Source organism: Meriones unguiculatus, chromosome 8, assembly GCF_030254825.1.
Source record: "Meriones unguiculatus strain TT.TT164.6M chromosome 8, Bangor_MerUng_6.1, whole genome shotgun sequence".
NCBI classification, from domain to species: domain Eukaryota; kingdom Metazoa; phylum Chordata; class Mammalia; order Rodentia; family Muridae; genus Meriones; species Meriones unguiculatus.
Window position 1 is genome coordinate 72,974,086 of NC_083356.1, and position 16,189 is coordinate 72,990,274.

Here is a 16,189-nt window from a genome sequence, read left to right on the forward strand (position 1 = left end):
GCCCAGGCAGGAGCTTTTAGATCAGCTGGGAAGACATTCTGTACAGTGGTGGAAATTTTGGAGTTACACAGACCAAATGGCAAGTCACAGCCTCAGTGTCCTTTAGTATACTGAGAATGAGGATCCTCTGCTCAGTAAGCTGCCTGCTGCCGAGCCGGGAAGCCTGGCTTCCATCCGTGGAACCCACAAGGGGCAGGGATAGAACTCTTGCATGTTGTCTTCTGACCTCCACATACATGGTGTGGTACACACACACACACACACACACACACACACACACACACAAATATAGAAATGTAATTTTAATTTTTTAACAGTTTTTTTAAAGATTTATTTATTATGTATGCAGATCTCACTATAGAGTGAGACTGTGTGGGTGGCAGGATTTGAACTCAGGACCTCTGGGGGGGGAAGCAGCCAGTGCTCTAACCACTGAGCCATCCTTCCAGCCCCTTTAATTTTTTTTTTTAAGATTTATTTATTTTGATGTGCATTGGTGTTTTGCCTGCATGTATGTCTCTGTGAAGGTGCCAGATTCCCCTGGAAGTGGAGTACAGACAGATGTGAGCTGCCATCTGGGTGCTGGGAACTAAACCTGGGTTGTCCAGAAGAGCAGCCAGTGCTCTTAACCACTAAGCCATCTCTCCAGCCCTGAAATGTAATTTTAAAATAATTTAAAACGAGGTTATCAAACTCTCCTTATGGAGTTGTGGTGTGTGGGCTGTCAGATGTGAGCAGTTTTGGGTGTGGCGGGTACTCACTGGATACAGACATGACACATCCAAACGGGAGATGATAATCCAGCACATTCTTAGGAATTGTGTATACTTTTGTTCCTGCTTTATTTATTTATCTATTTATGTATCTATTTATTTATTTAGAGACAGAGTCTCACTGTGTATCTCCAAATCTCCTGTCACTTTTCATTTGCTCATGACATCTCCAGATAGGCTCTGTTCTCTGCACATGCCACATACACAGAACTTTTTTAGGACTAGCACTCACTGTATAGACTTACTGTGAAGACCAGGCTGGAACAGAGATCCTCCTGCCTCTGCCTCCTGAGTGCTGGGATTACAGGCCTGTGCTTCTCTATCCAGCATGTGCTTTTGATACAAGGTCACTGGCCCTGGCTGCCCTAGAAATCATGCTAACAGCCAAGAATGACCTTGAGTATCTGATCCTGGATGTCTCCCCCTTCCATGGGCTGGGCTTACTGGTGTGGCTCACCATGCTCAGCTGTTTTGTTTTGAGGCAGGGTCTCACTGTGTGGACAAGGCTGGGGTCCTGCTTCCACCAACTGAGTGCTGGGATATTGTAGTGATGTGCTGGTGCTCATCACTGGCTATTGGGCCACTTTGGGGGCTTTTCAAGGAACATCTCTGTCAATGTAGGTGATCCAGTGTCTCTGGGTCTCTTGTCAGAGGCAACCTGAGAATGGAGAGGCTGTGGGTGTGATCTCTCTCATAGTCTTGTTTCTGAAGGCTTATTAGCATTTGTTTGCCCGTTTGTGTTTGATTTGGGATTCTGTCAACTGTGTTTCTTCAGTAACTTATTCTTTTGCCTCACAGTGATTTACTGTTTCTTGAGGACATAGCCAGGCCTGGAGGCCACCTTCTCTGTGAAATAGTGTCTGGAGGTCAGTTTCTTGCAGGGAATAGGTCTCTTACAAGAGGGCTGGATCCCAAAGCTCATTTGCAGGTTGGTTATTTGGGATGGGGAGGACATTTTCCCATAAAATGTGTCTCAGTAAGCTGTGGTTAGCTCACCAGACTGGCTTCAAAGCTTTTTATTAAGCATCTTACTTCAAGTAGCAATTTACTGTTAGAATGGGGCTATGGGATGGTGTGGGTGGGTGGGTGGGTGGGAAGGGTAGGGGCTTGGAGGGGAGCTGCTGGACTCTACATGACTTTTTCCCCTTCCCTCCCCCTCTGCTTTACTCTTGAGTTCTGCTGAGGCTGGGAACTTTATCTCTTATCTCTCCCCTCAGGTCTCCAAATCCCCTGGCAGTTTCCATTTCCTCATGACTGCTCCAGGCGGGCTCAGTTCCCTTGACGTTCTGGGCCTCTGTGGCTTTCTGTATGCAGTGATGACGAGTTTTAGAGGAAGGCAGCCGGGCAGGTTTACATTAGGTGGATCTCATCATCTTCTACCTTCCTGAGAGGTGCATTTTTAAAGGAGATGCTTACGGAACTACCACATCTCCAATGGCAGACGCAGGCTTAAGCTCTCTCTGAAACCTTGGCAGGTGTGTTTGGAATTCAGTTTCTCATGTTAAAGGAGGTACACTCCTAACCAATCGAAATCATTTCAGTAGTGTGTAAATGCCTTCACTCAGCTACAAAGCCTACGGATATCTACATAGTAGTTTATAAACTTATTGTAAAATAACTTTGGGTTTCTAGACTTTTGGTGATTTTGAAAACATAATTTTAAAAGTAGAAGCCGGTTTAGACTGTCTTAGAGGTGACCGTCAGGAGCTTTGCTGTTTAATATAGTAGACTAGTAGAATATGAGTTGTTTTACAAGAATGGGATTAAAGGAGGAACTTGTGAATGTTCTTCACTTGTTCATATGTAGACAGCCCTTCCTATGCCTGTGATACAGATACTTATTCCTTTTAAAAGCTGTGAAGAAGTTCCACAGTGGTGGTGCATGCCTTTAATCCCAGCACTGGGGAGGCAGAGGCAGGTGGATCTTTGTGAGTTGGAGGCCAGCCTAGTCCACAAGAGTGAATTCCAGGACATCTAGGACTACATAGTGAGACCTTGCCTTGAAAAACCAAAAGCTGGGCTGGAGAGATGGCTCAGAGCTTTAGAGCACTGGCTGTTCTTCTAGAGGTCCTGAGTTCAATTCCCAGCAACCACAATTCCCAGATCTCATCCATAGTGAGATCTGGTGTCCTCTTCCGGCACATGTGCAGAACACTGTGTACACAATAAATCTTAAAAACACAAAAAAAAAAACAGCTTTAATCCCAGCACTAGGGAAGTAGAAGTAGGTGACTCTGAATTCAAGTCTATCCTGGTCTACAGAGCAGAGTTCAAGGGCAGCCAGGGCGCTACAGAGAAACCCAGTGTGTGTGTGTGTGTGTGTGTGTGTGTGTGTGTGTGTAACCTGGAAGTGGGGAGACAGGAACAAGGACAACAACAAACAAAGACCATGCTAGAGGGCTGGCTCTGCAGGTAAGGGTGCTTTTGCAGAGGACCTGAGTTTGGTTCCTAGCACTCAGGTTGGGTAACTCTAGCTCCAGAGGGTACCTTTGGTCTCCTGAAGACATGTTAACTCTGTATACACACGCATACACATATATACACACACACCCTTAAATGTAGAGAAAGTAAATATAAATTAGTATGATGAATATAATAAAATGTCTTCTTTTTTTTTTTTTTTTTTTTGAGACAGGGCTTCTCTGTGTAGCCCTGGCTGTCCTGGAACTCACTCTGTAGACCAGGCTGGCCTCAACTCACAAAGATCCTCTTGCCTCCGCCTCTTGAGTGCTGGGATTAAAGGTGTGTACCACCATCTGCCTAGGAAGAAAATTAAAATAATAAAAAGAGTTTTTTAGAAAAGCAGAAAGCCGTAAGGCTTTCCATTATATGGACATATCACCCATTACTTTTCTGATTGATATTTGGTGCTTCTAATTTCCCCATACAATAAGGACTTTTGTGCATCTTTTTGTTTCTCCACACCAGTAGGGCAAATTGCCCTCTTAGTGGAGCTGTGTGCCCTGGGGTCACTGCTTGCAGTTAACTGAAGAACACAGAGCAGAGCTGCTCCATGCTGCCCCTAAGGGTGGCTTCCTGAGTATCTCAGCAGAGAGCCCTGCTTCCCCTTAGATTACTGCCACATGCTTTTGATCTTCCAACCTTATCTGGAAGAAGAGACCCCGTATACATTATAGTTTATCTGTATTTGCTTGTTTAGTTGTGTTGATTTTTTTTTTTCAGCTGTTGGTTGCAATTTATATTTTTAAGATTTTTCTGTGGAGGTATAAAGGTCAACTTGATTTTCTTTTTTTCTTCTTTTTTTAAATTTATTTTTATTTTATGGGCATTGATGTTTTGCATTGGAGTTATAGACAGTTGTGAGCTGCTATGTGGGTGATGGAAATTGAACCCTGGTCCTCTGGAAGAACATTCAGGCTCTTAACTGCTGAGCCATCTCTCTAGCCCTCTTTCCTTTCTTTTTTTTCTTTCTTTTTTTTTTTTTTTTTGAGACAGACTCAGGCTGCCCCCCAGATTGGCTTCCAACTTGGTGATTATCCTCTTGCTTCAGACTCTCAAAACTTTTTGAGACTGTAGGCAGGTATATGGATTATGGGTGTGTGCCAATGTGCCTGGCTTGTTTTTTTTTTTTTTTTTTTTTTTGTTTTTTAAAGTGTCTTATCCACTTAGGGAGTAGGGAGGAAGTGGTTACTAGAGAAATTGCCAGTCACTTTGTGTGTATGTGTGAATTCTATTTGTACTAGTATGTATGGAAGCAGAGGCCAGAGGTTGTGTTTTGGGTGTTGTCCTCATCTGTTTTTGAGACAGCTCTTACTGAACCAGGAATTTATGGATTCAGCTAGGCTTACGGGCCAGTGAGCTCCATTGATCCACCTGATTGCCTCCCCAGCACTGGGATTACACATGTATGTCACTGGGCCCAGCTTTTTGTGTGTGTGTTGGGGTTCTGAACTCAGCCTCTCATTCTTCTGTGGCAAGCATTTTACCAACCGAGTTGTCTCCCTGGCCTGCTCTGCTTTTTCACCTCTTATGAAATGAAAGGCTGGAAGCTGGTGGGGTTGGCTAAACTTTTGCTTGGGCTTGAGGGCTGGAGTCTTGCTTTAAAACTGACAGAACCAGTTGTAGAGGCCCACACTTTTAATCCCAGTACGCTGAAGGCATGCGATTCTGTGAGTTGGATGCCAGCCTGGTCTACAGAGTGAGTTCTAGGACAGTCAGGGTTACACAGAGAAACCCTGTTTTGGGGGAAAAAATGAGAGAGAGGGCCAGTTATGGTTTCCCATCCCTTGATTCCAGCACTTGAGAGACAGAGGCAGGAAGAGCTCTCTGAACTTGAGGCCAGACTGATCTGCATCTGAGTTCTAGGCCAGCCTGGGCTACATAAAGAGAACCTGCCTCCAAAAAAGGGGGAGAGCTTAGAGGGAGGAGTTATTTACCTGTTTGCCTTTTACTTTCTTTATCAAGATTCTTCAGAGGAGACCCCTCCAGCTACTCAGAACTTTATCATTCCAAAAAAGGAGATCCACACAGTTCCTGATATGGGCAAATGGAAGCGCTCTCAGGTATGAGTGGTGCTTGCACTTCACTGTTGGAGCAGGGGTGAGAACTCGAGGCTTTCACTCAGTGACTTTCCAGGCAGGCCTTTCCTGCCCTAGGAACCTGAACTGGCAGTACTAAGGAAGGAGATGGGAGGGCAGCTGACTGTCTTATTCCCTCCTAGGCAGTGCACAGAGTTGCTTTAGCATGAAGGTTTGGCTGGAGCATCTCACTCTGGTTAAATCATTCATTGCTGCTTTAGTGTTATCCTGGATGAAGATGAATCTTCTGATTCTTGCAAGAACCCACAAATGTAAGAGCCAGTGAAACAGAGGGAGAAGAGACTAGTTTGTGGACACCTTGGCCAGGAACATGACCACCTAAAAATAGAAGGGAATTGAGACCCAGCGCCCTGGGAGCAGGCTGGCTTTCCCCTCTCTGCAGCCCAGATGGCGGGCAGAAGGAAACTGCCTGTGCCTCTTAGGCTTCCAGGCTAGAACTGAGGAAAAGAAAGACCACTTTGCCTTCGTAGGGAGGGCCTTGGGCCCAGCTCCAGTCAGGCATTAATGCTAGTCTGCAGCTGCCATGGAGAATGTCGTTTGCACAGACGGCAGGCACAGAGGTCCTTGCTTGTATGACAGGTTCTCCGAGCCAAGTCTGCCAGACTTACATTGAGCAGCCATATGCCTTACTCCACTGGGTAGGAAGGGCCATAGGAACCTGTCCCTTCCTTCACAAGCCTGCCCTCTGACATTTGCAGATGTTGTCATGTCCTTTCTGAACATATACCAGGGTAAGCACCTTAGTCCCTGCAGCTGCTCAAAGGCCATGTGGATGGAGCCCTTTCATCTCATTGGTCTGTCTCTGTCTCTCAGTCTCAACACTGTTGACATTTGGGGATAGTTGAGTCTTGTAGGGGTCAGTCCTCAAATGGTAGGCTCTAACCCTGGCTCCACCCACTAAATGTCACCGACTCTGTCCATACCCAGCTGAGTTCTCCCAGCTGAGAACTATTCCTTATCTGGATTAGCTGTTTTGTCTGAATCCATCTGTGACACCACCTTTTACATGGCAAATACTAGCTCTGCTCAGGACAAGGGCTTGGTCCTGTCCTGTGTGGGAAAACCTCTATGCTTAATCACACTGGCCTGCTGGAGGCCATCTTGTAGACTGGTAGGAGGGCCCCGGTATAGACTCAGCCACTCTAGATGGCAAATGTCTGTTCTCATGGCTTATTGTCGGTGTGCCAGCACCCGAAGACTAGGTGAGGAGGAAGAAAATAAGAAATGAGGAAACAAGATGGAATGGAGGCACTTGCTCTCAGAAACGGCTTTCCTAGGGGGCCTATGTCTCAGTGCTTTTTTTCTCCCTGTGCTAGGGCAACTCACAACACAGCAGGAAGAAAGTGCAGTTGGAAGTGGGACTGGTGTGTCAGGAGACCTGTCTCTAAGCAGGAAACAGCTCCTGCTGGAGGCAGAGGTTCTGCGCTGTAGCTACCTTCTTGACCTGGGAGATAGCTGGAAGGTGATCTGAGGAAGGGTGTGTTGGGGGCATTCCTTGAACTCCTGCTCACTCAGGGTAGTAGTCAGACATTCCAGGTGTACAGGTCGGCTGGCAGGGGCCCAGCTCCATGTCTAATGAAATCCTGGAAAAGCATGAGCAGATTCCTTCTCCCTTGAAGTCTTAGTTGTATTAGTAGCTGGTGACAGTAGTGTCTCCCTGTGAGAGACTGTCTAAAGAAAGCGCTGGCAGCCATTGTGAGAGCTGCATTGCTGGCTCTAGTGCTGGGGAGGACATGTGTGATTGGTACTGTATGTCTACTTCTGGTGCTGGGTTGGGAGTAGGAACTAGGCAGCTTGAGTGGAGCTGGGGCAAATGAGATCTGACACCCTCTTCCTACTCTCTGTTTGGCAGGCATATGCTGACTACATTGGCTTTATCCTTACCCTCAATGAAGGTGTGAAAGGGAAGAAGCTGACCTACGACTACAAAGTCTCTGAGGTAGGCACAAGCAGGGAGCCTGCTACAGCGCCACACAGGCCCATCATCTAGAAGCAGGCAGGTGCAGACGATAGGTTGTCCCAGAACAGTGCCATTACCATTTGTAGCCCAAAGTCCTAATGCTTTGTTTATTTTTAATTAATATATGTGCAGATGCATGTACACCTGCATGCCAGATAGAAGCAGTATAGGTGGTTGTGAGCCACCATGTGGTTGCTGGGAATTGAACTCAGGAGCTCTTGAGAGCAGAAGAATAGATAGTGCTCTTAACCTCTGAGCCATCTCTCCAGCTCCCGACGTCCTGAGTTCAATTCCCAGCAACCACATGGTGGCTCACAGTCAGCTATACTGGAATCTGATGCCCTCTTCTGGCATTCAGGTGTACGTGCAGATAGAGCACTCATACATACAATAAATAATTTTTAAAAAGGGAGCTGTAGTCTTAATGTTATAAATCTATAAATAAAACATAACTGAAATCAATATTAATATGCTTTTGTTTTTGTTTTCTGTGTAACAGCCGTGATTGTCCTGGACTTGCTTTGTAGACTAGGCTAGCCTCGAACTGACAGAGTTCTGCCTCTCTAGTGCTGAGATTAAAGGCATGCACTACCCTGCCTGGATAACCTTATAATCTGTATTTTTTTCTAATTTTTTTAAAAATTAAACTTGAAATTAAAGATGACAGAAGGGGCTGGAGATGTGGGTCAGTGGCTAGGGGCTTGCCTAGCATATGCACAGCCCTGGGTTCCATGCTCAGTGTTTAAAAAAAAAAAAAAAAAAAGCAAAGGAGGTAGCTGAATTCCGTGGAGCGATCATAAGCAGAAGCGTGTCTAGCATCAATAAAAACCAAACTAGGGTTAGGGCTGCAGTTTGCTTGTAGATCAGTACATTCTTGACATGCATTAAGCCCTGAGTTAAAACCCCAGCATCACGACTTCCCAGGGCAACCTCAGGAACAGTGCACAGATACACCTCCTGTCTGTTGGCATAATTGACCACCCTATTGAAAGAGTCCGTCATTGGTTTAAACAGTCCCAACTTTCCAGCTGCGTCCCTGGCACTGCTGCTCTGAGCATCTAACAAGCAGATCTGTGGCCTCAATTTCCTCAGGCTTCATTCCTACTACAAATACTGAGCAGAGAACACAGTTAGGCTCTTGCTTTTGGGTTCCTTCAGTGTAATAGATGCTCTGGTTGTTTTAGAGACAGACTTGGTTATGTGGGAAAGACGGAGCTGGGGGATGACAGGTGGCCAGCCACCCACCTCGACTATTGGAGGGTGTAGTCTTCCATTCTTCATGCTGGTTACAATGCCGTCTCCCAGAACTAGGTTCCAGGCCTCCAGTGGCTTTTGGGGTTCATGTCCCAGTTGGCCCAGAGCCACCCTGAGCATCTTATCTTGACACAAGTGCCTGAGAGACCTTTCAGCTCTTTGGCTCTCTGCCCTCTGGTTACAGTTGGGGCCTGTTGGGTAAGGCCTGGCATTGGCTTGGTCTAGTTTCTTCATCTGTCCTAGGTTAAGATTACCCTCTTTCTAGCCCTCATTCCAGGTCCCTGGGACAGTTACTTCTTGGCCCTTGTTGGCTTCTGTGTGGCATAGTCTGGTTCTTTCTATTAGATGGGCTTCACTGAGGGCATACAGTTTGAGAGCTGCCCCACAAGTCACTCCTTGTGTGGGCTCTTCTTGGCTTGTGGCTTTGGGCATAGGCTGGCTGGATGTGCTCAGCACTGCCCAGTGTGCTGGGAACATAAAGGGGGAGCTAATTAGGGAGAGTGCAATAATTACCCCATCGAGTACTGAGCTGCCAACCCCCTTGGGTCCTCAGTTGTTCCCAAGGCTATGTGGGAGTTGTGTCACTGATCAGGTGTTGCCTTGGCTGAGGCTGTTCTTTTGGCAGGATCATAGCGTGTTTCGGGCTAAGAGGGTTTGCCAGCACATCCCCTCCTAGCTGAGTGGCTCTGTTTCTCTTTTTTTTTTTTTCCAGTGCTGGAGATGAGATAGAACCCAGCACTCTTGCACATGCCAGGCAGGAGCTCTACCACTGAACCAGATCCCCATCTCCAGTTCTGTCCCTTGAGACTGGCTTCTTTTTCTTCTTTCTTTTTTTCTCTTCTCTTTATTTCTTTCTTTTTATTTTTCCTTTTCTTTTTCTTTTTCTTTTTTTTTTTAAGATAGGGTTTTGTTCTAGCCCTGGCTGGCCTGGAACTCCCTGGCCTCAAACTTGTGATCTTCCTGCCTCTGCCTTCCAAGTACTGGGGTAATAGTCTTCGTCACCACCCAGCTTTCTTCTTGCCCTTACTGTCCCTCTGTAGAGTGGCTGGCCCTCAGGGTATAGGATGTGAGGTGGGTAGCCACTGGGGTCCCATTTAGCACAGGCATTTAATGCAGTGTCTTTCTTGTTGTTAACTCCTCATATCAATAAGTATATCTAACTTTCCATCAAATGTTGTTGAATTAGCTGGGGTCCCTCCTGAGCTGGTCCATCCCTATGCCTGCCTCTCAGGGTGTACAGCCATACCTGATTTGCTCCCCAGAAGTCTCCCATATTGGCAGGAACAGCACAAGGTACCAGTCATAGCATATGGCCATGGATGTATATAGTTGTACCACTTGGCACAACTGCCAGAGCTCCTGTATCCTCTCAGTACAACACAAGAGAATGGAGGGACCTAGACTAGTGACTTCCATGCAGCTTGCAGCAGAGGACAAACCATAGCGAGGTAGACACTTTATCTAGACCCATGATGACAAGTTGTTCTTTAGATTGTACCCATGCTAGTGCTAGGGAGGTCTTTTTTTTTTTTTTTTTTTGTTTTTTAATAACAGTGCTAGATAGGTAGGTGTTTGTTTGTTTGTGTGTTGAGATAGGGTCTCTCTAGTCTCTTATCTGGCCTGTACTGAACTATGTAGACCAATCTGGCCTTGAACTCACAGAGATCTACCTGCCTTTGCTTCCTAAGTGCTGGAATGAAAGGTATTTGCTACCACACCTTATTTTTGTTATTTCTTTTGCTTTTGTTTTTAACATACTAAGGGGCAGAATGAAAAGTTTACAAGTATAATTTTAGAGAATATTTTAGTGGTCCATGAAGTTCAAAATGCAGTGCTATGGGGATGGGAGGGATACAATTTATTCTTTAGGCCTCGAGGGGGGGGGGTAGTTCCAGTCCAGGATTGCTTACCTCTGCAGCCCTTCTCTTAGCAGACCAGACAGTGGAGGCAGCCCCCTGAGTTCAAAAGCCCTACCAGGAGTAGCTATGAGACTCTTAATTATCCACTGGCCAAGCTGAGCCTACCAGCCTCTGTAGCCACATTCTTTTTCGCCTTTAGTGCCTTGTCAGGGCCATCAGCAGAGAATCTCCAGGGAGCCTAGTTATTCCTAGGGCTAAGATGCCCCATCTGGGCTGGAGAGATAGCTCAGTGATTAAGAGCATTGTCTGCTCTTCCAGAGGTCCTGAGTTCAATTCCCAGCAACCACATGGTGGCTCATATAATGTGATCTGATGCCCTCTTCTGGTGTGGAGGTGTACATGCAGATAGAGCACTCATACATAAAATAAATAAATCTTCAAAAAAGAAAAAAAGTTAATGTCCCAAATTCCTGCAAGCCCCAGTAGCTATGTAAAGTGAGCTTTCGTCTGTTCTCAGCAGCCGTTCCTACTGACCTGATTCCTCACAAAGCCTGACTGGGTCTGGGAGCCCTTGCTGTAACATTTCAGCAAGATGTCTTTATGCCACACCACCTATTGCCTCAGCCTACACGCAGTTTGTCTTTATCCCATGCCCCAGCCATAGGTGAAGGAGGTGAGGAGGGCAGCATTCGGCCCTTGTTATGCCAGAGAACAGGCTTGTACATGATGTTTGTCTTCTGAGTCCATGCAGCTAGAGATGCTGGCCAGCAGTTATCTCGAGTTAGCCCACTCCTTACTGCAGATACACAGCACTTACGATCCCAAACGTGAGGGCAAAGATCTGTGTATATGCCCTAAGGCTCAGGAGCCAGCCAGGCAGCAATGGGACACTTAGCCTGCAGACTCTGAAATAGGACCATGGACAGTGGCCTTAGCCAGTGTCCTCCCCCGGAACCTCCTTCCACACCACTGTGCTTTCTGGCAGGCTCTTGAGCTTAGGAGGTATCTATAGACCCTTGCCCTCACATTTGGGATGAAGAAACAGAAGCGCAGTTTTAATGGCGGGTTGGAGCCAGGCCTCTCTGTCTGTAGGGATCTTACAGTATTGAGCGGTAGAGCATACTGGAGAAAACAAGCCAGGGTGTTAAGATGTGGGGAGTGGTTGTTTGTGGCGGTCAGGATTGCTGGCTGTATTAGGTGCTTGTCTTGTTGCTGTGATCAGGACTTGACAGGAGCAGTTTCAGAGAGGAGGTTGTCCTGGTTGGAAGTTGAGGTGCAGCTCATGTTGGCAGGGAAGCCATAACAAGCCGAAAGGCTGTGAGGAGTCTGTTTACACGTACCCACAGTCCAGAGGCAGAAGTTGAAGACTGGTGCTCAGCTAGCTTTCTCCTTTTATTCTTTTATTTGGTCTGGGATCCCACCTCTAGGGTGATGCCACCCACACTCAGGCCGGGTCTTCCTCCTCAGTCAAACCATCTGCAAACAGTCCTCAGATATACACAGAGGGATATTTCTACAGTGGTTCTAACCTGGGTCATGGTGACAGTAAAGGTTGCCTTAGTGTTTCTAATTGTGGTGAAAAAGCACCATAACCTAAAGCACCTTTGGACAGGAAAGGGTTGATTTCAGCTTACAAGTTTCAGGTCACCGTTTATCGCTGAGGGAAGTCGGTGCAGGAACCTGGAGGCAGGGACTTAAGGAGAGGCCATGGCAGAGTGCTCCTTACTAGTTTGTTCCTCATGGCTTGCTCAGCCTGTTTGTTAGAGAATCCAGGAGCACCTGTCTAGGGCTAGCACCACCCACAGCAAGCTGGGCCATTCCACATCAATCATCTATCAAGAAAATGCACCACAGGCTTGCCTATAGGCCAATCTAGTGGGGCGTTTTTTCAGTTAAGGTTCTCTTTTCCCGAATGACTAGCTGCATGCATCAGGTTGACAGAGCTGAAGCTCCACCCTGCATTTCCATTCTCTCCCATTCATGTGTTCATGTTGTTCAGTGAAAGACTTCAATCATGTCTGCTGGAACAAAGATTGGGGTTGGGGTTCATGTCTATCTAGTGGCCCTCTTGGTTATGCTGGCTGAACAAACAGTTGGAATTACCCACGACAGTCCTGTCAGCCAAGTGTGATTCCCTCTCTGAAGGGAAGGTCGCTCCCTGACCCTCCTTCATATTCAGAACAGTTGGGAATGGGGGGAGAGCTAGGAGGGCAGCCGGTCTAGGGGACTTCTTTCTGTGGCTCCAGTAGGGCCAGCAGTCACTGTGCTGTGGTTCCCCTGTCTCAACTTCACAGGCCATTGAGAAACTGGTGGCTCTTCTTGATACGCTGGATAGATGGATTGATGAAACCCCGCCAGTGGACCAGCCTTCACGATTTGGGAACAAGGCCTACAGGACCTGGTATGCCAAACTTGATCAGGTGAGACTGTCAGAGCATGGGCTGGGCAGGCTAGTGGGAGGACTGCTGTGGTTCCAGATGGGACAAGGTCTGTGTTCAAAGCTGGCCTGTCTCACTTTCTAAGCATAAAATCAGGGAAATTGTCAGAATGGCAGTTTTATTTACCGAGATTATAAAATCATCCTCTGTCCCAGCCAGTCTTCTGGGAACTGTAGGTGTGGTTCCGTAGTCTCCTGTATGAGGCTGCTTATGAAGTCATTTTACTGGCAGCAGATTGGAATTGACCGAGGTTCCCATTATAAGAGGGTCAGTTAACTGCTCATCTACACTGTGAGTACTATGTCGCTATGAAAAAGAGTAAGGAAACTGGGCATAGTGGCACACACCCTTAGTCCCCTTATTTGGGTGGCAGAAGCAAGTGGATTCTGTGAGTTTGAGAGCAGCCTGGTCTATATAACAAGTTTCAAACCAGCCAAGGCTACATAGTGAGATCCTGTTTTGAAAAACCAAGACAAACAAACAAAAAACAAGAACAAAATAACTTTAAGAAGTTCCACAGTCTATAAAAAGCTCTTAATACCTAAAAGGTCCAAGTTCTTAAAATCTGAGTCTTAACTGGACTCCTATAAAAAACAAACAAACAAACAAACAAACAAAAAACAAAAAACAAGGAGCTAGAGAGATGGCTCAGCGGTTAAGAGCACTGACTGCTCTTCCAGAGGACCTGGGGTTCAATTCCCAGCACCCACATGGCAGTTCACAACTCTAAGATCTATAACTCTAAGCTCTGACACCCAAACAGACATACATGCAGACAAAAATACCAATGCACATAAAATAAAAATAAAATTTAAATAAAACAAACAAACAAAAAACCCAAACAAGTATCTACTTTTTTATTTCAAGCAGGAGGAAGCTCAAGGTACAGTTAAATGACCAAGTCAAAGCGAAGCCAGAATTCAACAGCGTAGAAACCTCAGCTTCTAACTTTGGAATTCACATATGAGCTTCTAGGGTCCCAGGGCCCTGGGAAGCCCTGCTTCTCTAGCACTGCCATCTGCAGTGCACATAGCTTGCTTTTAGGCCAGTTTGGCCCCACCTCACACCTCCCACTGTCCTGTGGTTTCTACCATAGTGGAGGCTGCACCGTCAGAAAGAGCTGCAGGGACCCTGACCTCACCGCTTGCTGTTAAGCCTTAGCTTCTCTCCTCCATGACTCCTTCATGCCTTCAGAATTGAACCATATAGAGACTCTTACACATTGCCAGATTTACCTTTCAGTTTGAGATGCAGCCGTGCCCCCAGGACCACAGCTTTTGTCCATCAACCCTGGTGAAATATTTTCCAGAAGAGTTCTTCTCAGTGCTGCTGATCTCTTACTGATCACAGTGGAATTCTCAGCACCCTCTGAGCAGAAAATCACTGAACAGCCTCTATGGAATCTGCTTCTGTAAACTTCACAAGTCTTGTCTCCACTGTCTGCATTTCTCTCTGCTTCCTTCCAAGCTCCCACACAATAGCCGATTAAGCTCTGAGCACTTGATCTCTTTTCCAACTCAAAGTTTCAAACACTTCCCCAAACTTCTAACAAAACTTGGTGAGGTCCACTGATGCAACACCCAACTCCTGGTACCGTTTCTGTTCTTTTGGTCCTGGTGTTTATTGTAGCAACAGAGAAGCAAACTGTAATAATATCTTTTAATCCCAAGCCAGAACCCATTCACCATTTTGTTGTTGTTTTGTTTTGTGTGTGTGTGTGTATGTGTTTTTTTTTTTTTTTTAAACTCAGGTTGACAACTCAAATTTTTAAAATTAAATAATCTCTGTGGCTGGAGAGATGGCTCAGCAGTTAAGAGCAGATTTTCTTTTGAGCCAGAGTCTTTCTAGTTCATGCTGGCTGTCCTGGAACTCGTTCTGTAGACCAGGTTGGCCTCAAACTCACAGAGACCCTTTTTCCTCTTGAGTATTGGAATGAAAGGAATGGAGTCCAGTTCCCAACACCAACACTGGGTCACAACTCCCTGTAAGTGCAGCACCTTCTTTTGGACTCCAAGGACACTTGCATGCATATGATACACATATGCTACGAGGCATACACATACGTGTAAACGAAATCATAAAAACAGCCGAGCATCTCTCACAGTCTAGAGATACATTAATTTGAGGTGGCAGCAGGAATATTAGAAGTCTTTGTTTTCTGTAGTTAAACCACTATGTTTGTATTAGCGATTGCTGTGTGCAGAGAAAGCCCTGAGTTCATAACAGACCAGCGTCCCAACATCTGAGCCTGGGTGTGTCAGTCAGGGCTCAGTGGTGTTGTGTAATGTGATGGCAGGCATACATGACAGCATGCATGGTACACAGATGCATGTTGTGTGTCCAGAACCAAGGCTGCAGTGACATGTGTTGAAGCAGAGGAGAGCACTGCCAAAAACACACAAATGCAATTGATTTGTAATTCATTTCTGAGGGAAGTTCATAGAGTGCTTTGTATGGTGCCATACCCCTAGCCCTGTGCTATTGAGGGCAGTGGAAAGAGGGAAGAAGTGAGGCTCCTGTGTACCCCCACGCCCGAAGTTTTAGTCTTAGGAAGAAGCTCCCTTTTTGGAGTATGTGGGAGAATACAGCTTTGGGCTTTTGTGGAGAGTAGCAGCCCTCGCAGGGCCAGGCAGGGCCTGTGGCAGAACCGTGGCAGAGATGCCCACAAGCTCCAGCCTAGAGAGATGTGGTCCTTACTAGTCTGTCAGTGTCTCTCTGTGAGCATGCTGCTGTCCCAGGAGCAGCCTCAGGCTGCCTCTGGACTCTGGTGGTACATGGCCTTGGTTTTACAGAAGATTAAAATTAGAACTTAGAAGAAAGCTGACAGTAGCCTTACACCTTGGTGAATCTTTGTGTTGTTTAGTGCACTCACCACCCAATCATATTGCACAAGATTCCTGCTCTCTGGCAAGCCCCACCTAACTAGGGGAAGTGGATATCCCCAGATTCTCTTACGCTCCTTATCTGTATGAAGTTCATGTTTGTGTAGCCTCCTTTACTTGATGTTATATGCATCAGATTCATCATGTTGTCACTTGTGGCATATCTTTTTCTTTTTTGTGTAGTATTCTGTTGTAGAACTATGTACAGTTTTATTCATTCTGCTATTTTGGGACATTCTCATTGAATTTTTATGTTTTGGCTACTACAAATAATGCTGTTTGGAACATTGTTGTGTATGTCATGGTAGACTTAAGGGCTACACTTATATCCTGGGAGTCAAACCAACAACTAGGAGGATAATAGGCCTGATGCCCCATGATTTCTATGGGCCTTTGGGAGAATTGATCTCTTGTCTTGCTCCAAGAGTCACCCCAGGAGTCTTTCTGTTATCGCCCCTCCCCTT

General features: G+C 46.2%; 1 protein-coding gene across 3 annotated transcripts in view; it reads left to right on the forward strand.

The window, feature by feature from the left end:
- Ptpa (protein phosphatase 2 phosphatase activator) overlaps positions 1-16,189 on the forward strand; it is a 31,163-nt gene that overhangs the window by 1,573 nt on the left and 13,401 nt on the right. For 2 of the 3 annotated variants that reach the window (XM_060389875.1, XM_021650234.2), the window contains exons 2-4: positions 5,199-5,296; positions 7,185-7,271; positions 12,700-12,825. In XM_060389875.1, the coding sequence (XP_060245858.1) occupies positions 5,199-5,296; positions 7,185-7,271; positions 12,700-12,825 (311 nt within the window). Of the gene's footprint in view, positions 1-1,571; positions 1,640-1,990; positions 2,249-5,198; positions 5,297-7,184; positions 7,272-12,699; positions 12,826-16,189 lie in introns of all 3 variants that reach the window. The other variant, XM_021650316.2, reaches the window with a different exon arrangement.